Source organism: Arvicola amphibius, chromosome 11, assembly GCF_903992535.2.
Source record: "Arvicola amphibius chromosome 11, mArvAmp1.2, whole genome shotgun sequence".
NCBI classification, from domain to species: Eukaryota; Metazoa; Chordata; class Mammalia; order Rodentia; family Cricetidae; genus Arvicola; species Arvicola amphibius.
In genome coordinates, this window is record NC_052057.2 from 26,583,982 (window position 1) to 26,609,557 (window position 25,576).

At 47.0% G+C, this 25,576-nt stretch overlaps 1 protein-coding gene across 1 annotated transcript; it reads right to left on the bottom strand.

Annotated features, from left to right (window-relative positions):
• Positions 1 to 2,250: 2,250 nt before the first annotated feature.
• On the bottom strand, positions 2,251 to 25,079 carry Mgst2 (microsomal glutathione S-transferase 2). Its single transcript, XM_038347926.1, has 5 exons — positions 24,858 to 25,079; positions 21,946 to 22,045; positions 7,412 to 7,482; positions 2,908 to 2,989; positions 2,251 to 2,475 (listed from the first exon to the last, which is right to left on the bottom strand). Exons 1-5 carry the CDS (start codon positions 24,913 to 24,915, stop codon positions 2,343 to 2,345), a joined length of 444 nt encoding a protein of 147 aa, XP_038203854.1. The 5' UTR covers positions 24,916 to 25,079; the 3' UTR covers positions 2,251 to 2,342.
• Between the last annotated feature and the right edge of the window lie 497 nt (positions 25,080 to 25,576).

The following is a 25,576-nucleotide window of genomic DNA, read 5'->3' on the forward strand; positions in this document are numbered from 1 at the left end:
AAGCCTGCTTTGCTTGTTTGTTTCAGCTTCTCTTTAAGAGTTTAAAACTTTAAACACCTCCAAACCATCAGGGAAGCAGAAAGGGTATCTCCATGGTCATCAGATCAGTTTAATATGCAGAATTTGGGGAGTATTTCAAATCAAATCATGTGCCTGTGACCACTCCCCTCCCCCAGCGCTTCAGCATGCAGTGGTAGAGAACATTCTCTGCCCTAACTACGGTGTCATTAAACAACTCCCACAGTTAGCGTGTATTCCCTCGTGGTTTTTAGTCTCTCATTCCACATCACATCCAGGTGGTCGCAGTAGTCTCTCCAAGGTCTCCCACTGTTGTCCTTTTCTCTCTGTCCAGGATTTATCAAGACTCTCACTACCCTTCAGCCTGCTCTCCTTCTGACACGTCTCTAGTACACGAAGGGGCTCCTCCTCCGCCCCTCTTCTCGTGACATGGTTTTCAGGCAATAAATAAGATTTCTAAGTGTAAAATGGGTCAGATTAACTCATCAAAACATGCTTGTACAACTGTCAGGCTAAGCAGACACTGCCTGCCCGGTGCTGGGAAGGTTGGGGCAGATGGATCAGAAAATCAAGGACTCTGTTTCAACAACAACACAAAACACCTTTTTGGCCAGAAACAAATGGAGTCTGAGGAGGAGGCCGGCTCTACCCAGAGTCTTAAGCACCAATTTAGTAGTGATTAAAATAATGAAGACGTTTTTCAGTGGCAATGGAGTAGAGCAAAAACAAATCCCTGCTTCCACATGTGTTTAACCATCTGTGTGCATGTGCATGGGCATACATGTGTGTGCATGAGCATACTCAAGCTAAATACAAAGCAGATGCTATTTTGAGATATTGAAAGTTTGGGAAAGTTTTTTTTTCTTCCAAATGACATGTAAATGCAGTAAATATGATGTAAGGCTAAAAAAATTATACGTAGCTTGACATTTTAAAGGATTTGCCCTATGAGAAAATGGAGCTCAGAGCTGCTGAGTGCTGGGGTCCTATGCTGTGTCCAGCAGGTGACAGGACAGACAATGGTCTTGTGGCCCTGGAGTGCTCTGTATCTGCCATACAACTTCTCACTGAGGAGTACCTTGTCCACAGTCAGTCACCTAGCAATGGGGGAATGGGACTTAAGTCCAAAAATCCCCTTTTCAAGCCAATATCTTGCCACTGTGCCTTGGGGTGGCCACCGCAGTCCAGGCGGTTACTAGCTTCTCCCGCTATTCTGGAAGGACTGTTACTTCTTCTTTCTTGTCTATTATTCATATTCTAACACAGCAACAGGCATCTGGAGGGTGCCGATGCCCAGCTGACAGGGGCTCTGTCCAGTGGAGGAGCCTGGTGCTCCCTTCCTTAGGTCTCTGAGGCAGTAAGCAGAAATCACTCCCGGTTCTCATATGAAAAACTGAATTATCAAATGAATGGTGCCAGGTAGTGACTGCACATCAAGAGAGAACAGTCACTCAGCTTCCACTGTGTCCTCAATTATGCCACAAGTCCCACAGGACACAGGTGTGCAGTGGAAGCCAGACCAGATGCCACCACTGTCAGCAGGACCTTCCTCCCTCTGCCAAGGGGCGTGAACACCCAGGTATCTGGGTGGATCCTTAAAATGATGCTTCTTTTTTCTTTGTTTCTTTGTTCTTTTTTTCAGATTCTTTAAAAAATAATTTATTTACTTCTATTTTATGTGCATTGGTGTTTTGTCTGTGTATATGTCTGTGTGAGGGTGTTGGGTCCCCTAAAACAGCCATGTGAGCTGCTGGGAATTGAACCCAGGTCCTCTAGATGTGCAATCAGTGCTCTTAGCCACCAAGCCATCTCTCTAACCCCTTCCCTTTGTTCTTTATGACGTACACCTCCATAGGTGTCTTCACATTTGTCTTGTGTAGGTAATCGATGACTTGCCTCTATGGCTAGCTCATGTGTCTGACATTTCTTTCTCCTGGCATCTGTTGTTCTGCTATAGTCAGTGCTGAGGGCCCATCTGCCTGAGCTGCTGCTGTCTGGACCTCTTCATCGGGACAGAAGCTGTGTCAGAGGCTATAGTGATGAGCCACATAGATACCAGCGCACGGGTCAAGCTTGGCTCTCACCGAAACAGTTCTGCTTCCCACAAGCATTCTAAAGCCTGAGCCAGCACGGATGTCCCCCAATGGTGTCGGGGGACACACCAGAAACACACTTCTTAAGCAGGGTCAGCAAAGGGGGGTATTTCCACAAAGCCACAGCCAGACAAACAAATGAGAAGTTTGAAAAGTTTTATTTAGCACATGACAGCACACTGTCTTCAGACTGGTGACAGCCTCAACAAGCGTGGGAGGGAAGAGAAAAACTTAGGATGTATGTCTCAGTTTCTTGGTAATGTGGAAGTCCAGGTATTCTTCCAGGAATCTGTTTGCTATCCCCAGGAAAGCTAGGAAAGCCAACAAGGCCAGGCTACCCAGGCTCAACTTGAAACCACCGATCCTGCAGGATGAACACGGAGGGGTGAGGTGATTAACTGGGCCACTATGAGGACTGTGGGGGCCCGGCAAAGGCTCGTTGTGGGAACTGCCCAGAACTTCAACGACAGGCCATTGGAAATATTTAGGTCATCATAAAAAGCAAAGGGGATGCCAAGCCATTGAGGTCAACCAGCCCCCTGCACACATGGCTACCCCACCTAAATATTCTGGAAACAATGCAGAGTTCTTGCTGGGATCTGTAGCGCTTGTGCAATGAGCAGATTCACGCTTTCATTTTCTCACCTTATACCTGATCGTGTGGTTTGGCAAGACTGGCCCCAGACAACGGGGGTCACTTTGGTCCCCAATACTCCGTGTGTTCTTAATCCCCTCAGGAACAGAAGACGCAACCTGCTGCACCTTGCACACAGTGCCATTATTTGGTTCTCCTTACCTATTGTCAGCAGCTTCCGCGTAGCCCCAGAAGTACTTTTGGCGGGCGTACAGGTACACGATACCCAGACAAGCCGCGAAAGCTACACAAGGGATAAAATAAAGAAAATGTATAGAGTTTCATGAATGTTTCTTAAAATAAAGTGTGGAGACTGAGAAAGCGTTTTAAAAATATTTTCCTGACGAAATGTGTGTGGCCAGAGTGAATAATCCTTACGAGCTTTTCTAAATAAGTGAAATATTTGAATACACAATTCACACAAGAAGACAAAGAAGTGCGCCAGGATCACATGGGAAATGTTTCGACACAGTTCAAGGTCAGCAAACTGCTAATTAAAAACTGCAGTGAGAACCAGCGAGACGACTCAGTGGGTAGAGTCAAGGTTGTGGCTCAAACCTGGCTACTGAGGTCAAGCCCCAGGTGATGTGGGAGAGTCTTCTGTTTGTGTTGATCTCATTCGTTAATAAAGAAACTGCCTTGGCCAGCCCTTAGGTGGGTGGAGTAGACAGAACAGGAAGAAGGAAGTGAGGTAAATGGCTCAGACAATTGCCCTGCCTCTCCTCTCTGGGACAGATGCCATGCCTCTCCTCAGTGAGACAGTCGCCATGAAGCCAGACGCGATGAAGCTCCGGCCCAAGATGGACGTATGCTAGAATCTTCCCTGTAAGGCACCACTTTGTGGTGCTACACAGATTATTAGATATGGGTTAATCAAGATGTGAGTAAGAGGCTGAAACTAATGGGCCAGGCAATGTTTAAATGAATATAGTTTGTGTGTTGTTATTTTGGGTGTAAAGCTAACCATGCTGGAGCTGGGCAGGATGAAAAGGGGAGGAAGGGGAGAGCGGATTTCACAGTGCTGGCCTCTGGACTCCATGTGGGCTCTGTGGCACACGCCCCAAAACGCCCAGAGCATACATACACACACACACACACACACACACACACACCAATAATAAGTAAAAAATAATCCATTTTAAATGTTTTTAGACCACAGTGAGAGGCTACCTTCAAGTACCCAGCAGAATGGCTATGATTTACTTTATTGTTTTTTTTTTTTTTTTTTTTTTGGTTGGTTGATTTCTTAAGTTAGAGTTTCTCTGTGTAGCCTTGGCTGTCCTGAAACTCACTTTGTATACAAGGCTGGCCTTGTATTTAGAGGTCCACCTGTCTCTGCCTCCTTGAGTGCTGGGACTAAAGGCATTTGCCCCACACCAGGCATGGCTAGAATTTTAAGACCAACAATATAAAATGGTGAGAATATAGAAGAACGTTCATGAGAACTATGATTGGTCATCATAATTATGAACTCTGTATTCATAGTAAACAAAAGCTAAGATAGTCTGGAAGTTTATCATCGGGAGACTTGGTCACCAGACAGTGTAGCCCTTCAGCATTACCACTCCACAGTGAGTGAAGAGAAATGTATTTGTTGCACCCTGGTGGCTCTCAGTAGCGCTTTGCGTGGACTGATGCATTACACCTCGGTGCGTTCTCTATTATTCCAATGACAGGAGGTACTAGAATGGGGAAATCCAAACTGTGGAAAATCAGAGTCATGGAAGGAGTGAGAATGGGTGGGTGCAGGGGCAAGAGTAGACTTTCTGAACCATGGCCGGGTTACATACCTTGATAGGGAATTGAGTCACACGAGCGTTAAACTCCGTTGAACACCCAAGATCTGTACATTTTACCACACATAGGTTTTATCCCCCAAATATGCAAAGCACAATGTTGATGTTGCTGGCATCCTGACCAGTCAGAATATTGGTATCTTCTCTAAATGAGGCCCCTCCCTCACACCACACAGACGGAAACGGAATGTCTAGAGCCTCTGTCTGGGACTGTGACATGCTGTTAAATTAAATTCACTATTCTACTTGGTCACCAAGATTTTTTTTTTAATTTCCTATATATGCCAAGTGTTCCTAAGGATTTGGTGAGCAGCTGATTGCCTTTATGAATTTATTATTCTAGAGCTTGGCCAGCATGCTCACTTCCTTGGGTTTAATCCTTGGCACCCCAAGAAGATAAAACGAGAAGGAAAAAAAAAAAAACCTTCTTGTCTACCCATAACTGATCCTTTGTATGATAGAGAAATGTGTGTATGTGTTTGTGTGTTTGTGTGTGTGTGGTGTGGTGTGTGTGGTGTGTATTGCATGATGTGCATGTTCATGTAAGCATGTGTGTATGTGGAAGCGCTTGTACCACATATACATACATATGGAAGCCAGAGACTGATGTCACATATCATCCTCAGTCACGACTCCACTCCTTTTTTTTTCCACTTTTTTTTTTTTTTGCCAGGGTCTCTTGTTGAGCTTGGAGCTCATTGGCCAGGTAATGTGCCTCTGTACTAGGCTTTCTGTGTGGATGCTGGGTTAGAACTCAAGTCTTTATAGCAGGCACCCTAAGGACTGAGCCATCTCACCAGCCCGATGGAGTTTTATTCTGTCAATAAAGAAGACAAGAGACAGAGATAGGAAAATCGCAGGCTTGGAAGCATTGTGGAAAAGCCAAGGGGGCAATGTGGGACAGGAGGGGGCTGGAGGAGTTGCTGTCTTCTTAGAAAGGGCTCTGGGGGACACTGTAAAGGGAGCAGGCACCAAAGGATGAGAACAAGAGGACCCAGAGTAATGGCAGAGCTGCCTAGCATCTGAGGATGTTAAGGTGGATTCTGGGCATGCTCCCTGTTGAGAATTACTATCCCAACTTACTGAATTGCTGTCCCCAAAGCCAGTGAACAGCCAGAAGCAGTCTAGTAGGCCACTTACTTTGGGCGAGAAAAGAATGGCAATACCTAAGAACCCTTTCTGCTTAGGCAGTCTACCTCATTCCGCCCATCGTGGGAAAATCCGAGGGGTCAAGTGGCAGAGACAGAATTCCATTATCTAAGGGCACTTCCCTTATTCGTTGTTAATCTGCCCTTAGATGAAAAGGAACGGCCATTTTCGCTCGTGCCATTAAGGAACAAAAGTGTGAGCCGAGTGAAGTTTAAAAGTCATCCTCTAAAGGTCATTGTATCTGAAATTCCTTGGTTGACAGTAAAAATTGCAAGAGAGAGATTGATGAAAGGCCCCTTCGAAGCAGCTGGCTTTTAGTTTATTTAAATCTTAGCAATCAGATGCATACCCAAATGAGGCCATTACAGTTGCCAGGAACCAAAGGGGATTCTACTTCCCCAGCTAGGGTGTCCATTCAGGTCCAACCCCCAAATACATGGGTCCACAGAGCCCTCAGCTCACCAAGGAAACTTCAGCCAGACAGAAAGGGCATGCTTGCAGACTGGCTGCCTCCAAAGTGCAGCACCACGTCCTTCTGGGCCCTTGGAACAATATCAATAGACTGCTATGTCCTTGATTTTTCTCCATTTTGGTAAGTATCGGGTTGGCAACTTAACATTTGTGTGTCTTAGTTTCCTCATATGTAAAGTAGAAATCAATTGTTGACTCTGTTTCATATGGAAGTTTTAAATCCTACAAACCTATGAGCTTCAAACAATGACCTGGCACACAGTAAGTGTTCCATAAACATTGTTGTCATGGAAGCAAGTTGCTTTCTGTGTTCTGATCCTTCACTTAGATCAGATTATTAGATTTGAAGACAAGGTCCACGCTACTTTTATCCTTGGGTATCTAGCATATAGTTTGTTTCAACTTGTGTATGGTCTACAGCCACACGAGCTTGAGTGAATCCTATTCATCCAAGATGCTTATGTTAGGGAATAGGAGGATGCTCAGACCCAAACCCTTGGCCCTGTATATGCCAGGCAAGTATTCTTCCACTGAGCTACGTTAACCTTCGCTTTGTTGTTGCTGCTGCTGCTGTTTTTTATATTCCAGTCAAAGTCTCCCCTCCTTCCTCTCTCCCCAGTTCCTCCCCCCACACCACCCATCCACCCCTCCACTGTTTCTCTTCAGGTATAGGCAGACATCCCATGGATAGCAACCACCCATGGCCTATCAAGTTGCAGCAAAACTAGGCACCTCCTCTTCTATTAATACTGGATAAGGCAATACAGAAAGAAGAATGGGTCCACAAAGCAGGCAACACAGTCAGAGACGCCCCTGCTTTCACGGTTAGGAGTCCCACATGAAGACACAAAACTGTCACATATATGCGGAGGGTCTAGGTCAGTCCCATGCAGGCTCCCTGATTGTCAGTCAAATCTCTATGAACTTCTATGAACCCCTATGAACTTCTATGAGCCCAGGTTAGTTAGAACCCTTGCCTTTTGAGACAATCTCATTATACAGCTCTGTCTCTAGACCTCAGGTGTTTACTCCTGCATCCGACCGCTAGTGTTTGGGCTTATTTTTAATTATTGAACTAACTTATATTGAAGCCATGTGAGTCCACCTAGAACTTGAACGTACACAGGCATTGTTTCTTATATTTAAAGTCATTTCCAGCACCAGTAGCAGTGTGGTCAGCTATCTGCCCCTTAATCGTGTTTAAACACCACAGTCATCTTTGGGATGAGATGACGTGTTCTTATAATTACCTTGATTGAAGTACCATCCAGCCATCCACAGTATTAGGATGAATACGGGATAAGACTCCAAAGAGTTTTGTCTGCAGGGAGAAAAGAAGGTGAAGTTGAATTCATGAAGAAACACACACTAATGCATTGGCTTTCCTTCTGCATGTGAGTGTTCAATCCATTCAAACAGAAATAATACAAGATCTTACATAAGAAATCTAAAGGACCCTTCCACTTAAAAAGAGTCCTTCGAGGTGAGACTCAACATTGCTCAAAGGGCAAAACCATTCTCCTATACACAAATTGTCATTAGTGGAATAAGTCATGGCTCCTTTCTAGAAGACAGGTCTCCTGAGCCTGAATGTCGTTCTGTGCCTTATCCGAGTTCCCCAAGAGGCTACCCGGCTCCTATTAAACAGGTTTCTTCTTAAAAAGTCCCTGACACCCATAGCTTTTCACTTGAGTCAGTCGGAACATTCAGGTTGTCTTTAAATAATTCCCCTTAAACCTTCTGAAGTAGAGAAATGAACGCATTTCATTCTCATTCTATGCAGTGGGAAGAAAGACACAAGAGCCAGTTGACTGGTGGGATTTGAAGATCACTGACAGCCCTTGCAGAAGCTGTGAGTCCATTTCCCAGCATGCACATGGCAGCTCTCAACTGTCTGCAACTTCTGGCCTCTGTGGGCCCCAGGCACACAAGTGCTGCACAGATACACATGCAGGCAAAACAATCATAGACCCAGAGTAGAAAGTAAAACTAGCAGACAGTAGCATCAAATTGCCTCTACTTTGCGGGAAGCTCAGATGGAAATTTTGATACTATTTTAAGCACAAGGGACTAGTTCTCCCGGAGCCACAATTAACTCTTCTCTATATAGCAGAGAAGGGGAAAGATAAGATGAAATAGTGGTCAGGTTAGCTCCGTGTTATTAACAGATAGCACAAGCAGAGAAGACAGAGCTCTCAACAGTTATTTTAGCTTTCCTTGAAGTCACGTAAGAATAATGTGTGACTTCTGAGGCCTGGTGACACACGTCCGTCATCTCAGCTATTTGGGAAGCTGAGGCAGACGTGTATGCTCAAGTCCTGCCTGAGCTACAGAATGAGTTCAAGGCCAACCCGAGCGACTTAGGGAGACCATGTCTCAAAATGAAAACTATAGAAATGGGGGGAGAGGAGCTGGAGAAGATGGTTTAGTACTTGTAGAGGACCCGAGTTCAGTTCCCAACAGCCATGTCAAGGGACTTAACCACCTGTAACTCCAGGTCCAAGACACTCAGTGCCCTCTTCTGACCTCTGTAGGCACCCATACGCATGTGCATGAGACACACACATACACATAAATAAAAATAACAATAAAATCTTTTTTAAGACTTGGGTTGTTTCTTAGCATTGCGGTGTTTTCCTAGCATGTGCAAGGCTCTAGATACAATCCCTACCCCGTCAATATAAATAAGGAAAGTAAACAATTGACACACCCTGCCCACACACACAGGCCATGGCCAATGCAGCATCCTGAAGCACAAGGAGAAAGCCCCAACCTCACCAACAGAAAGAGTGAGGACCCCTTTTGCTCTCTAGGAGCCTGGAAATGGCAGATGAATGGTACTAATGTAGAGATGCTTTCTTCTGTCTAATCTCGTTATCTCTTTAAGGCCCCAAGGAAGCACTCCTCAGAGTGTAGCACAAGCCAGAGGTGTGGCCCTCTGGTGCTCAGAGAAGTGACTAAGCTTTTTCTTTCTCTGCGTCCTCAGCATGGCTTTGCTTCTGACGGTTTCATAAGTTTGTAAGGAGCTATGATAGGTTAAATGAAAGATATTTTCTGCATTTCCACAGGAAGAGTAATGGCAGTTAGCTAAAAATAAGAGCCTATTTCTCCCCATTTTCCTTTCTTTGGCTAGATCCATGGAACCTTTCCCAGGGAGCAAGAGGGAACAGCACACGTGGGAAGGTTCTAACCCTTGCCCCATCAGTGTGCAATTTTCTGGCCCTTTTTTTTTTTTTTTTTTTTTTTTTTGAGACATCCCACAATTGCCCGGTCCTTTTTTTTTATTATTATTATTAGGTTTCATACACCCTAAATTATTCCAGATGTGTTTCTCCACATCTTCTTACTCAGATCAGCTGTGTTTTAAACACCTCTGAAGCATTGGTCATAGAAGTCTCTTTGAGGACTCTCCTTGCTGTGAATTAATGGCCTCGGTGTTGCGTTTGAGGGGCAGAGATACTACACAGAGCCTCCCAGCCACACCCTGGTTCCACTGTCGGGAGAACTGTCAGGGAGCCTGTGGTCTCTTTAGGGTTTGTCCACAGAGGCTGACACGCTGGGGTGTTTTTGCACCCCTGCCTGAAAGAGGAAGAAAGTCTCTCAGAAGAAGAGAGAAATGAGAATGGCGGGTCTATGTGGGTCTTTCCCTGCGACTCTAGCTGAAGACACTCCTTAGCGGAGAGCAGCCTGGTTGTGGATGCGTCAGCTTCGTGAAGGGCAGTACCAGGTGTCAGGTGACAGGGTGAGGGGACCCTGAACCTCGCCTCCTCTCACTGCAGCACCCAGAGCAGCCCCAGGATGTGGCCCGGTGTGTTTTCTGATACCACGACAAAACACCAGGACCCAAAAAGCAAGTTGGGGAGGAAAGGGTTTATTTGACTTACACGTCAGCACTTGCTGCTCACCACTGAAGGAAGTCAGGACAGGGACCCACACAGGGCACGATCCTGGAGGCGGGAGCTGGTGCAGAGGCATGGAGGGGAGCTGCTTACTGGCTTCCTCCCATGGCTCGCTCAGCCTGCTTTCTCATAGAACACAGGGCCGCCACCCCAGGAATGGTACCACCCATGCTAGGCCAGGTCCCTCCCGCATTGATCACTAATTAAGAAAATGCCTCACAGGCTTGCCTACATCCTGGTCTTTGGGAGGCATTTTCTCAGCTGAGATTCCATCCCTTCAGATAACTCTAGCTTGTGTCAAGCTGACATAAAACTAGCCAGCACACCCACATACGGACAATGTTCCAGCACCCAAGGAGAGTACCATGTGCAACACTGAGGTCTACCATTTAGCTGATTGAAACTGGGGCTGGGTCACTGGGAACACCCCAACTTCCAGAAGCAATCAAGAAGATGGAAACGTCGGTGCTAAGACATGGGGTGGTTAGAGGCCATGGAGATCAGGCAAGAACTGATTGCAGCTCCAGGTGTGGCCATGGAAAAGAAAAGCCTGGAGTACTAAGGCAGGTTACTCTATCTTCTGCATCTTTATCCCCCAAGAAATGGGTCCCTTGTCCCCTTACAAGCAGGAGTCACTCCTGAACTCACCCAACCTCATGCCCTTCTTTGCAGACAGGCCTCAAGCCTTGCTTCCTCTAGAGTGCAGGGTGTCATTTAGTCCCCTTGTAGCCATGACAAAGTGCCTGGCAAAGCAACTGCAGGGACGAAGGGCTTGTGTCACAGTTTGAGGGTAGAGCCCACCACAGTAGGGAAGACCTGGGGACAGGCGTGGAGCCGCTGGTGACATCGCCTCCCCAGCCAACAAGCTGAGAGAGATGGATGCTACTTGCTCAGCTGACTTCTTCCTTCTTTGCCTTTTAGACAGGGACCACATCCCACGGTGCCACATACATCCAGGGTGGGTCTGCCCCCCTCCATCAGACCTCTCGGGAAATGGCTTCAAAGGCAGCTCAGAGGCGTGTCTCCTAAGTGAACTCGAATCCAGGCCATTTACAAGGAACAGCCATCATGTGCGTCCTTGTCCGTCTCCCAGACATTGGAAAGACTTCTCGGACTGCCGCTTGCTGTCCCTACTCTTTGCTGCCTGGTAGTATGGCTTTACCTGGAAACAGCAGGAGGCCCATTCTTTCCACTCACTGCCACCCCGTGCCCATACCCTTCTCCCACCAGCAGTACCTCTGAGTCCCCGAAAGCACCCGCAGCATGACGATCAAGTGTGGTGTGACCTATGACAGCCACCACTGTGAACTGTCAACAGATGATGCATTCAACTTAAGAGGACCAAATCCTGCAACACGCCTTGCCTATGCCAACAGCAGCTAATACGGAAACAACTTTAGCCTCCTTCTAACCACCTGCACAGCTACACCCTGTACTCTCCTTAGAGATATCCTGAGGGAAAGACCTGTGTCAACTGCCCTTCACCAACACAGTCGGTTGATAACTGTCTGTGGACTATCTCCTCCCCAACATCCACGTAGGGAAAAATGGACTGTGTAGAGTCATTTTCTGGCCACAGTACCACTGCACAATAGCCCTGACTTCTTTGCACACTGCTACCCCTATAGAAATATGGGGAAGGGGGTCGTGTTTTAAGCAGATGACACCAAGGGCATCATCAAATTCCACACCAGGCAGAGAAACTGAAAAGGTCTTCACAAGATGGCCAGTAGGGGGAGCAAGTGTCCTGACCGTGGAATTTAAGTTTTGAAACCAATACAGACCCTGGTACAATGCCCTGATTTATCTGGAGCCAGAATGTTTCAGGATACGTGAGGCTTAAGGGAGAAAATGGGAAAAGCCTGAGAAGAACGGAAACCGCTGAGCACGGTGATGCTCGCGCGTATGCCCTGTGTTCCTCGACACTATGGAACACTGGCTGCAGGCTGAGCCTTGCCCAGGGTAATTCCAGCTTGCAAGCAGCCTTTGGCTCCATGTCAAGCGCACGCGCAGAGGTAGCTCTAGGTCCGCCCACGGACACCGCCAGCTGTCTAGCTCCAGCCATGGGGCACAGACTGAAAGCAAATTCAGCCTGTAAGTGCGAAGGTGGCACTTTTACATTATCAAAATAAAACAGGAGCGCATAGGTGCGTGGGAAGATTCAAACCATATTAGAAAATACAGGCCCAAGACTTACCAACCGCACTAGACCAATGAAAGATGTAACACCCTCACCTGGACCCCATAGAAGGACACCTAGTACGACTTTATAGCCACAGCAGAGAGGAGACTGAGGACCTGGGTGGAGAATCCTGGACCTCCATGACTATGTCAAAGTCACCCCCACAGGGATACCCAGAGAGATCAGGGACCAAGCAGTAAACTTCCATTGTGTTAAATCTCTGAGAATGTGGGACACTCGTCTAGAAAATAACGTTGCATGTGTTATAGAGCACACAGCACAAAGAGATGAAATTCTAAGGATAAATATAAATAGAAGTGGTAATACTGTCCCCTCTTCTGGGTTACTTAGAGGCAGGAACTAGCTCACTGTCAGTAGTAAGAGAAGAGAACCCACAGTGACAAGCTTGTCTTAGTAACAAATATTACAGTGAAAACAGAGAACAGGCACAGGAGTAATAGGAAGATTAGGCTTAAAACAGTGATGTCAGGACCACTGGGAAAGATAAAGAAGAGGGCTAGCGACTTAGAGGCAACCGTGTGGACCAGATGAGAGGGACAGAGCTCTGAGCCAGCATCCACGGGCCTGCTGGCTCCCCTGAGGCAATAGCTCCACCATATTCCTTGGAGAACACATGCAAGGCACGTTTGCCCTTTCACATAACAAAGTAAATTGTGGAGAAGAATTGCTTCTAGCGAGAAATGCTCACCTGGTCTAGAAAGGACCACCCCAGACCCCCCCCCCCCCCACACACACACACAAGACTACAGCCCTGCCTGTGAGCAAGAAGAAAGACTGTAGACGCATCCTGGCAGCTGTGAATCAAGATGCTCATAAACTCTGAGAACAAAGACAACACGATTTAATTAACAGCCACCAAGACACCTGCAAGGTCTGTGGCTAGCAGGCTAAGTGTGATCAGACAGCCAAGGTCAGCAGCTAAGAAAGCGTAGATCAGAGGCAAACAAAGGGAGGACTTTGGCCACCCTTAAAGTCACCAGAAGCCGCCGCACACCGCGCCCCCGTGTCTGCGCTCTGTGCGCTGGCACCCAGTTCGCGAGATTCGGGCAAGGGGCAGGAGGTTAAAATACACAGACACACACAGACAGAGAGACAGCGACACGGGTCATCCTTGAATTCCCCAAGAATGCCCCCTTTATTGTGTTCAGGGGCAGATTATATAGAGATAGCCACGCCCCAGCCAAACCCACCAGAAACCACTCTCCTGCCATCAGGAACTCCTGAAGGTCTCATGCTCAGAGCAGCTGTAGGCACTCAGATCAGGGGATTACAAGAAATTCAGGATCTGGGGTCTCACTGCTCCCAACAACCAGAGCCATTCAGTGTCTTGGGCAACCGCTTTAGGTAACTCAGTGGGTAAAGGGCATTGTAGGGCTTCCAGCTGACACCCAGGATTGTAAGCTTCCTCGGAAATGCTCAGGCCAGAGAGATGGCACCGCTGTGGCTGTGTACACCTTTAATGTCCAGCAATGTGAGGGCCAGGGGCGTGGTCTACTGGGGTTTGCTAGCCACCAGCCTAGGTCTGGGGCCAGTGAAATGCTCTGTCTTAACGGAATAAAGGGTGGAGTGATGGGGCAGGACACTGATGTCCTCCCCTGCCCTCATGTGTGCACGTGTGTGTGCGCATGTATGCACTTCTGCACATACAAACATACAGAACAGGACACCTGATGTCCTTCTCTGTCCCTGTGTCTATACGTGTGTGGACTACATAGTGAGATCCTGCTTTAAAACAAAAATACAGAGTCAATAATAATATAAAACCTGTGAGGCCTATCAAAGAAGGCTCTGTGAGAAAGGAGCTCACTGTGAAAGCCCAAGTTCAGTCACCAGGGTCGGAAAGAACTAAATGCTGAGTTTTGTCCTCTGACAACACACGGGATGCCAGAACACCATTGTAGCCATCTCTGCCTAACAGATGACTCCCAGCCTGAAGAGACCTGCCGCAGGAGACACACTGAAGCCGCACTCGGGATCGTGAAGTGATTCTGGTGAGATGGAATTTCTACTCGGAGAAAGACTGAGCAGCGGCCATTCTGAGGGCTGAGCAGTAGAGAGAAGCGTAGGAAAATCCAGCCTTTCTGTGAGAGTCAAGGATAGCCAGAGGGAATACGTGCTTCAGCCCAGATTCGGAACAAACAGAGTGTGTCCTTCCTCAGAATTCAAGGAAGTCAACGTGGAAGAGACAAATAAATAGCCGAGCTGGCTTTGCAAAGACTTGGTGAGCCCAGGGAGTCCTGCCAGGCACCTCGCAAAGTCTACATGCCATATTCCTCACAAAGGGAATCTGAGTTAGCCAGAGTTGTCCCGAACCTTTGAACTCAAGGCAAGAACTTGACTGGTGCTATAGAAAATCCAAGAGAAAACACAGGGAATGGGATAGGACTGCTCTGCTGGCCCCTCCATCAAGCTCCAAATCCACCTTGATATTATGAGGGTTTGCTTTTAGTTTTTTGAGGTGTTTTTTTTTTTTTTTTTGGGAAGGGAGGGATGTTGTTGTTGCTGTTTGGTTTTGGTTTGGTTTTGGTTTGCGGTGGCGGGGGTGGGGGTTGAGACAGGGTTTCTCTGTGTAACCTTGGCTGTCCTGATACTCACTCTGTAGATCAAGCTAGAGATGCACCCACCTCTGCCTCTCAAGTGCTGGAACTAAAGGCGTGTGCCACCACTGCCGGCCATAGGCATATTGTTTTAACCCTATGCCTTTCCTACTGTGGTTAAGTAAATAAATCAATAATAAGTTTTGAGAAATGAAATGAGCTTGTGTACTTGTTTTATAAATAACTTCAGAAAAAAATATTTGGAAATGGTGCCCAACTTTGTTTCTAGGACGAAAAGAGCGCAGTTACAGAAGGGGGAGGGAGAAAACACTAACTTGAAAGAGAATCAAATGTGAGGAAAGAGAGAGGATGAACTAAAGCGGAGAACTGGCCCCCAGATCTAACCTGCTGGAAGCCGCACACGCCCACACTCAGTTCAGCAGAGGCAACGCGAGGGGAACTGAGGTCTCCCCGCAAGGTGACTTCATAAAGGTGACTCTGTGAGCATGAACCCATCTCTGGCCCCACCTTCGGCCGTGTAGTTTTGCAGCACAACCCAAGACAATCTGTACCCAAGGCAATCACTTCAGCACTGAGCTCTGTCCCCAACTCTTGGTGACAGGGTGTCACTGTGAAGCTCAGGCTGGCCTTGCTTACAGCAGCCACCCATGTTCAGATTGCAGTCCACCCCAGCTCAGGCGGCTGCGTCCTATCCATATGAGGTTTGCAGAGCGCAAACCTCTGCCAAGGAAATCCGGTTGGCATTGACCTTTGTCTCCCTTGGCTGCACACCCCAAAAGGGTGAGGGCTCTTGGTTTGTTCACTGATACAAGAGAAGCCATAATACATGGAGATACTCATAAATATTAAATGCGTATTTTTGCTTAATTGTGAAATTAAAGACAAAGTTGAAAATAGATAATAACCTGAACATGAAGACCACCAGGACTTGGGAAATTGAAATAGGCAGGACTTACCTTGTGTGGTTTGATATTATTAAAACTTGTTAAATATTATTTAAACCAAAATGATTATAGCAAAATTTTTAAATGATTAATGAAACTCTCAAATGGAAAAGAACAAATTGTGCCCATGAGACCCAGGGACACAACGACTTAACATTATCCACAGCAGCAACGGAAGAGCACAGAGTAAAAATAAGCTTCTGGAGTTGGAATGATTATCTCCAAAACTTGCTCCCCAAATTTTACTGAAAGTAGAAAGCTATTCCTCAATTTTCTACAGAAAAAATTAAAGCACCCAAATATGAGAACTTGAGATAAAAGAAAATGAAAGGCTCAACTCAAGAGCAACCAGCACATTTCAGAAAAGAATGGAAACACGAAGAAGAAATTGGAGAGATTTTTTTTTTTTAATCTGGGACAGAAGAACATGAGTTTCTGGACCATAAGGAGACCTGCTCTGGGGTTCAGCATGATGCAATTCAGGAGAGGTCTGTGGGAGCACAGAACATATATGATATTGTTATACATTATGATAGTGTACATAAGCGACCCGAAAAACTCCACCAAAGAACTCCTACAGCTGATAAACTCCTTTAGTATCGTGGCAGGTTACAAGATCAACTCCAAAAAATCAGTCGCCCTCCTATATACAAAGGATAAGGAAGCAGAGAAAGAAATCAGAGAAGCTTCACCTTTCACGATAGCCACAAATAGCATAAAATATCTTGGGGTAACTCTAACCAAGGAAGTGAAAGACCTATTTGACAAGAACTTTAAGTCTTTGAAGAAAGAAATTGAAGAGGATACCAGAAAATGGAAGGATCTCCCTTGCTCTTGGATTGGGAGGATCAACATAGTAAAAATGGCAATACTACCAAAGGCAATCTATAGATTTAATGCAATCCCCTTAAAGATCCCATCAAAATTCTTCACAGATCTTGAGAGGACAATAATCAACTTTATATGGAAGAACAAGAAACCCAGGATAGCCAAAACAATCTTATACAATAAAGGAACTTCTGGAGGCATTACCATCCCTGACTTCAAACTCTATTACAGAGCTACAGTATTGAAAACAGCTTGGTATTAGCATAAAAATAGAGAAGTCGACCAATGGAATCGAATAGAAGACCCAGATCTTAACCCACAAACCTATGAACACCTGATTTTTGATAAAGGAGCTAAAAGCACACAATGGAAGAAAGAAAGCATCTTCAACAAATGGTGCTGGCATAACTGGATGTCAACCTGTAGAAGAATGAAAGTAGATCTGTGTCTATCACCATGCACAAAACTCAAGTCCAAATGGATTAAAGACCTCAATATCAATCTGAACACACTGAACCTGTTAGAGGAGAAAGTGGGAAGTACTCTACAACATTTGGGCACAGGGGACCGCTTCCTACGTATAGCCCCAGTAGCACAGACATTAAGGGCAACATTGAGTAAATGGGACCTCCTGAAGCTGAGCAGCTTCTGTAAAGCAAAGGACACTGTCACTAAGACAAAAAGGCAGCCTACTGACTGGGAAAAGATCTTCACCAACCCCACAACAGACAAAGGTCTGATCTCCAAAATATATAAGGAATTCAAGAGACTAGACTTTAAAATGCTAATGAACCCAATTAAAAAATGGGGCACTGAACTGAACAGAGAATTCTCAACAGAAGTTCGAATGGCCAAAAGACACTTAAGGGCATGCTCAACCTCCTTAGCAATCAGGGAAATGCAAATCAAAACAACGTTAAGATACCATCTTACACCTGTCAGAATGGCTAAAATCAAAAACACCAATGATAGCCTTTGCTGGAGAGGATGTGGAGTAAGGGGTACACTCATCCATTGCTGGTGGGAATGCAAACTTGTGCAACCGCTTTGGAAAGCAGTGTGGAGGTTTCTCAGGAAATTTGGGATCCACCTACCCCAGGACCCAGCAATCCCACTCTTGGGAATTTACCCAAGAGATGCCCAATCATATTACAAAAGCATCTGTTCAACTATGTTTATTGCAGCATTATTTGTAATAGCCAGAACCTGGAAACAACCTAGATGCCTTTCAGTGGAAGAATGGATGAAGAAAGTGTCGAATATATACATATTAGAGTACTACTCGGCGGTAAAAAACAATGACATCTTGAATTTTGCATGCAAATGGAGGGAAATAGAAAACACCATCCTGAGTGAGGTAACCCAGGCCCAAAAAGATGAACATGGGATGAACTCACTCATAATTGGGTTCTAGCCATAAATAAAGGACATCGAGCCTATAATTCGTAAAAATCCTAGAGAAGCTATGTAAGAAGGTGAACCCAAAGAAAAACATATAGTTATCCTCCTGGATACTGGAAGTAGACAAGATTGCCGGACAAAAAATGGGAACATAGGGATGGGGTGGGATGGGGGGAGGGGGGATGGGGTGAGAAAAGTGTGAAGTGGAGGATGGGAAGAGCTTAGGGGAATAGGATGGTTGGGATATAGGAAGGGTGGATATGGGAACAAGGAATTATATATCTTACTTAAGGGAGCCATTCTAGGGTTGGCAGAGACTTGACTCTAGAGGGGTTCCCAGGTGTCCAGGAAGACGCCCTCAGCTAGGTCCTTGGGCAGCTGAGGAGAGGGTGCCAGAAATGTCCAGATCCTATTGCCATACTCATGAATATCTTGCATATCACCATAGAACCTTCACCTGGCATTGGATGGAGAAAATGACAGAGCCCCACATAGGAGCACCGGACTGAGCTCCCAAGGTCCCGATGAGGAGCAAAAGGAGGGAGATCATGAGCAAGGAAGTCAGGACCGTGAGGAGTGAATTTACCCATTGAGACGGTGGGACAGATCTAACGGGAGATCACCAAGTCCAGTTGGAATGGAATTGATGGAACAGGGGACCAAACCGGGCTCTCTGAATGTGGCTGATGGTGGAGGAGGACTGAGAAACCAAGGACAACAGCAATGAATGTGAACTCTACAGCATGGATGGGCTCACTGTGAGCCTTAACCTTCACCTGGCGATGGATGGAGATAGAGACAGAGCCCCACATTGGAGCACCGGACTGAGCTCCCAAAGTTCTGATGAGGAGCAGAAGGAGAGAGATCATGAGAAAGAAAGTCAGAACCATGAGGGATGCGTTCACCCACTGAGACGGCAGGACAGAACTAATGGGAGACCACCAAGTCCACTTGGAATGGGACTGATGGAACATGCGACCAAATCGGACTCTCTGAAAGTGGCTGATGGTGGAGGCTGACCGAGGAGCCAAGGACAATGGCGATGGGCTTGGTCTCTACGACATGGACGGGCTCTGTGTGAGCCTTGTCAGTTTGGTTGCTCACCTTCCTGGACCTGGAGGGAGTTGGGAGGACCTTGGACTCAACATAGTGTAGGGAACCCTGATGGCTCTTTGGCCTGGAGAGGGAGGGAGTGGGGGTATGGGTGGAGGGGAGGGGAGGGAAGGGGGAGGAGGAGGGGAGGAGATGGCAATTTTTAATAAAAAATAAATAAACTGGAAACAAAAAAAAAGAATACAAACAACACAAAAAAAAGATGATGTAACTGAGAAAAAAAAAAGAAATTGGAGAGAATTTTTTTTTTTAATCTGGGACAGAAGAACATGAGTTTCTGGACCATAAGGAGACCTGCTCTGGGGTTCAGCATGATGCAATTCAGGAGAGGTCTGTGGGAGCACAGAGCACCCCAGAGCCTCTCAACTGTGCCCACACCACATGGCATGGCCTAGAAGACAAATGTCAACAATACCCAAAGATACTAGAAAGTGATGGAGCAATTGTCTCACAGTTCTGAAGGTTTACTCTCTTTAATATGGAAATATGTACCTACCCAGGTCATCGAGGGTGTGGGGCTGGGTAGGCGGTATCCAAACAAGATAAACCTCAAAATTCTACAGACCTGAGAGCTCTCAGTAAGCGTCTAGTCAGGGTATCCTAGCATGAATCTGAAAGTGCCCCCACAGGCCAATGTGTTACAGAGTTGGTGGTGCAATCTTCAGGGATTGGGGTACCATAGTAGGAGGGTACAGGTCATTGGTGGGACACCCTTGAAAGGAATGATGGGGCCCAGACTCTTTCTTTGCTGCATCTGCCCCATGGTGAATACAGTTTGCCCCACCACATGCTCCCACCATGATGTATGTGCCACCCATGTCCAAAGCAATATAGCCAACGGGGCAGGATATTTAAAGCTGGGAACCAAAGTAAATCTTTCTTCTCTGTCAGCTGCTGATCTCACGTATTGATCACTGTACAGAAAGCTAGCAAACGCTCCATGAAAACTCTCTCTCTCTCTTGTCTCTTGTCTCTTGTTGAGAATAGGTAGCAGGTGATCCAAATCCAGAGAGTATAAGAAAATTCTAGGAGGGCGACGGGAAGACCCAGCATAACAGCCATGCAGTCGCTCTGAAGAGCATCCTCTACACCGTAGCAAAACAAGGGGGGATTCAGGCACTGTGACTCAAAGCCAGGAAAGGATGTTAGCAGATTACCAGTGTGTCTGAAAGTGCTCAGAGGAGAGACTCCCGATTTCGTAGAAGAATTAAGAATGAAGCTAAGGCAGCAAAGAAGCAATTATTAGTCCTAAGAAAAATAAAATCTGCACAAGAAGAAACTATAACCACAGAACACCATGTAGCTCCATTCCCAACATTGTTTCCATAGTCACAAAGGTACAAACCCCAGCTCCAGGTTTAAGGCAACAAGGTGACTACAGACCAACTACAGGACTAAGAAGAGAGAATGATGTGACATTGTTTCATAAAAGGCCCTCAGCTAGCAAGGCCTGAAACTGTGGACCAACAAACAGCAGTGAAATCCCAGTGTTGGCAGGCACAAGGGACAGGGACTTGCAATAAGACTCGTCATTCTACTCTCTCTCCAGGCTGTGCACAGGCTGATGAAATAAACATTTACTTTTAGGTGTAAAACACACTGGCACCAAACCAACACTTTGCTACTTGACATACCAAAAGTATTTAAAGACAGCTAGGGTGGGAATGACTTCTCCTTGTATGGTGTGATGTTACTTAAAATTGTCTTTTGGGCACATTCCTGGTATACTTTGAAGCCGAGGGAGACAACAGTCTGTCAACTTCTGAGAGTAAGAGGGTAGCCAAGAGGCCATGCTGTTCGTCCAAGGGTCTTGCCTTTCCAAACTGAATTCAAGGTGTAATTTTTTTTAATAGCCAAAATGAGACAAGAACTATACAAGAAAAACATTAGATGAGCCTTACTCATGGACACAAAGAGGAAATCATTAATACTAAGGAAAGAATGCAGCAATGAGTAAGTATTGATCAAAGCAATGGTTTCCAAAGCACTAGGCTTTAGGGGTGACATATGAAGGTTACCCTACCTTCTCCAGGAAAGTACATGGTGTTTTTGACAGAAGGCTCTGCGTGTGTCTGAAAAGGCAGGCAGCACAGGACAATCAAAACCACTGAGAACGCATGTGATTCGGGGCAGCTCGGATTTCAGAAAATGGTTCTTTGAGAACTTGGCAGAAGGAGAAAAGAAACTGAAATAGTTCCACTTGAATCTACTGAACCCTCCTGGGGCTGGAGAAGTGTCTGATCAAGCCACCGTGCTTGAGAGAAATGGCCGCTCTTCCCCAGCCGCAGCCTTGTGGGTAAATAGACGGACTTACTGAATCTGCACTGAAGCTGGGAACGTGACACACGCTGGACACTCCTAGTAGTGGAGCCTGAGACCGGCATGCAGTGACTTGAGGCTGCCAACTGAAAATGAGCGTAGGGCCTTCTCTGTTACTTTTTTCCCTAGTCAGAACCCGTCTGTCTGTGGCTACTCTGCCTGTTTTGGAATATTTGATTGCACTGTGCACCCCCAAAACTGTGCTAAAGTCCACCTTGGATCAGGGGGCAGAGCCAGCAGGAATTAGCCATAGAGAATGCAGAGAAGCCAGGAAGATGGACAGAGAGACACACAGGAAGGAGTAGGGAGGCACTTAAAGAGCCATGGGCTTTTTTGTTTGTTTGTCTGAGACAAGTGGAGAGATGATCTCTTCTGGCCATAAAGGAAGGTCAGCTGGTTACTTCTCAACCTCTCTGATCCAGCAGGTTTTCACCCCAACATCAGACTCCGGAGTCTAATAAATAGAACAACTTCAATAAAAAAAAAACAATACCTGCCTGTTTGAGAAACATTACTTACTGAGCACGAAATATTCTCTCAAAGTCCGGGGACCCCGAGACTGCCGGGGGTGAAATCTTGTATTTAAATCTTGCTTGTCCAACATATATAGCAAAATAAACTGCAAAGGAAAGGAATATCGTGTTAAAGTGTGGCACATCCCTGGTCATCGGCAAAGTGTGAGTACAGGTGGGATATACACAGCTACACTAGAAATCATCAAATTAAACACACTGCCCAGTGAGCCCCAGGGACCCAGCTGCCTCTGCCTCCCTGGCATTGGGATTGCAAGCCTGCACCACCATGTCCAGTGTGTTTTGCTTTGTTTTGACATGAATTCTGGGGATGAAAACTCAAGTCCTTGGGTTTGCAAAGCAAGTTCTTTACCACTGAATTATCTCCCGGCTCCCTCATCTCCTCCTTAGTTCGTACTTACCTCCTGGCATCTATCTTTCCCCTTCCCATTAGCTCCCACCGTTCCGTGTCCTTAATTCTTGCCTCAGACACGACCTGGTCTCGCTTTTGCATCTCGGCATCCACTTCTGACTCCCTGAAGTCCCAAAAATCCCACACCAAGTTTGTGGCTTCAGTCTCTCCGGGGTGAGCACTCGTGGAGTGAGCTTTTTCTCCTGACTCAGAACGCACCTGCCCTTTGAACGGGAAGTCTGGACTGAGCCTGGCTTAGGAAGGGCCCCTTCATGGGCTCCTTTCCTTCCCTTTGGTGCCCAGCTAGCTGTTGCTTAGGAGTTAAATTGTGAAAATGGACACTCTAAGCGTGTGCTGGCTTGGTACTGAAGCAATCCAGAAGGCGAGGGGTGGGCACTGATTCTTTCCATCCGTTCTGGGCAGTATCACTGTGGACAAGCCAGTGGCTCCAAAACCTGGGGGAGTCTATTAGGTAGAAATCGGAACTCGGCCTTTCTGGCCACCACTGCCCACCCCCACCCGTGGCTTCTAATTTGTTTCACAGCCGGGAAGGAAACACCTAGGGTCTGGAAACAATGAAGGCTGTGTGCTCCAGGACTGACCCATGAGCACTGATGAGCTCATTCACACAGGGCTTGTGAATGAGCAAACACTCTCCAACCTTGACCCCTAACCCTAAGCCTAACCAAGTCAGTTTCTCTTAACACCGTGAACTGCAGCCAGTAGGCACCTGTCTGCCAGTGTGAAGCCCTTAATTGGTAAATGGGGGAGGTGTGTGAACACCCACACCGGGAAGGAATATTTGGGCTTGGTGCCAGCCTCTGAGGTAAAAACCCCGTCTATACTCCCGGCTCAGGGCCTCAGGAAGATCATGGTTGTCGATGGCACACAATATCGGTGAAGTAGCCATTTCATAGATTCTGTGGAAAGACTGAGTCTCTCTTCTTACACACGCGGTCACAATCACCGTTGTTTCGCTCATCCTTCCTCTTTCCTGGGGTGGGTGCTTGTGCGCTAGGATAGTGAAGGGAGACCCCTCCGCCACCACCGATGCCCACTCCATCCCAGGTGGATCCTTCCCCCGGAGGGCCACTTCTCCCCCTGGCAGCTTCTCTCTGCAGGTAACGGGTTCAGGACAGGAGCAGTGGTAAGGACCTATTCCGAGCCAGTCACCATGGAGGCCCTTCCTACTCAGGATCCTGTTTGACTTTCTGTACTGAGAACAGGGAAGGGCAGACTACCCTGCCTGGGGGCTGCACCAAACAGATATGGGTAGGTCTGTCTTAAAAGCCCTAGTTGTTTGTACCTTGGTACAACGTATCCGAATTCTGTGAACAACAAACATCTGTTGACCTGGCCAGCTCAACAGCAGCTCTCTGTCTCTCTGGGCTCTGCTCCCAACAATGAAACGTTTTTCTATCACAGACATGATTTTTCCACTCTCTTCCCTTCCTGTCCCCTTCCTCCCTCTCCAGGGAACTGCCTAACTGCTGGTTCCAGTTCACAGTGTCCTCGGCATCAGACAGTACACAAAAGGCTCTCTGTGGGGAGAGAGCCTCTGAGTGGGGGCATGCAGCCCTTGCTCCTGCCTGTTCTGCAATCACAGGGTCAGAACACACTGATTGCTTAGACCCACGTTCTTCTTTAGTTAGTAGCAAACACCTGCCGGTTCCACAAAGGCTGGTAAACAAAACGCATGTTGAAGGTTTTCCTCATCCCCAAAGCAGACTGGCCAGGCTAGCCACGGAGTGACCGTGAAAGCTGGACTTAGTCACTGAGCATAAAAACAGTCTCTTGCTTCCTGCAGCGTGTGGCCTGCACAGTCCCCACCTCTCAGACCTGGCTCCGGAGAGTGCACCCCAGGAAGAATAAGCAGGCATTTCTAGGAAGAAACTCTGTTCTCTAAGCATGTAGGGCAGATAGGAGTTGAGTAACTGTGGTTCTTGGAGAGACAGAGCCTCCATTTAACCAGGCAGAGGGGTGTGGAGTCATTCCTGGAGGTGGGGAGATGTTACAATGTTTAGAATTCATGACTGGATCTAAGCTGCTGTTTCTGCAGAACGGCCATGGGCAGTTTCTCTAAGAAAACACACTAAATGTCTACAGCCCAGTTTAGAAAAAGGAGCGATCCCCTGGTGAACCGCCATAATGGATGTTTGTCATCACCAATCTCACGGGCTCACGTCCTCACCTGCAGCTCCTAACACTCCTCTGAGCTGGGATGTGGACTGTGACCACAGGTGCTGCAGAGTCACTGGGCTCTGAGGCCACCACAGCCCTGTGAGAACTAACCTCTGGAGCATGCACTGCAGGGAAGGACGATGCAGGCCACCATCAGCAATCTAGGCTCTGCTGGGCACCCAGGATTACAACCCAAACACAGGCATGAAACCCAAACACTAGAGCAAACTCTCTCTCCCTCTCCCTCTCCCTCTCCCTCTCTCCCCCCCCCCTCTCTCTCTCACACACACACACACACACACCACACAAGATTCCCACGTTCTTACTTAGCTGACAGGCAGAGAGAAGGGAGACAGCAGCCAGCAGGACTGAATCACCCGCCATCTCCGGTCTGTTTCAGTTTTTGTCCAAACGTAGCTGAAGGGCACAGGTGCTTTAGGACTCTGGAGGGCTGATCCAGTTCCCTTACAGAGGCAACGGAATTGAATCACCAGAGTTGAGAAAAAAAAAAAAAATGAAAGGCTGTGTAACAATCTTTGCCCTGGAACAGAAAACCATAAAGGTAGGCTAGGCCAGCTGGCACAGAGCCACCTCTGTTCCTTCCTGAACCCGCCCACACACACACACACACACACACACACACACACACACACACACACCAGCTCGCCCTGCAGTGAGCCTTCCCACCTCAGCGCCTCAGGTTACTCTACTGCTCTGCTTTATCAGTTCTATGGTCCCTTTATTGCCCCCAACACCCTCCCCAAAATCTCCCTGAGATCTCAGTCATCTCTTGTATCAGTGTGAAGGGAGCATTCCTTAATCCCACAGAGACTTTTATATGTTAATTTAACCCTGAGCTGACTTAATTCACCCAGCAAATTGAAGATCCAGAATTCAAGTGCATATGTGCAAACACAGACACACACACACACACACACACACACACTGACTCCAGATTGACCCTCTTGGGCTGCCTACTGAGTTGCTGTCTTACTTTTGAATAAATTCTAGAACACCCTGTCCCCCTCCACACACTGATCTCTAC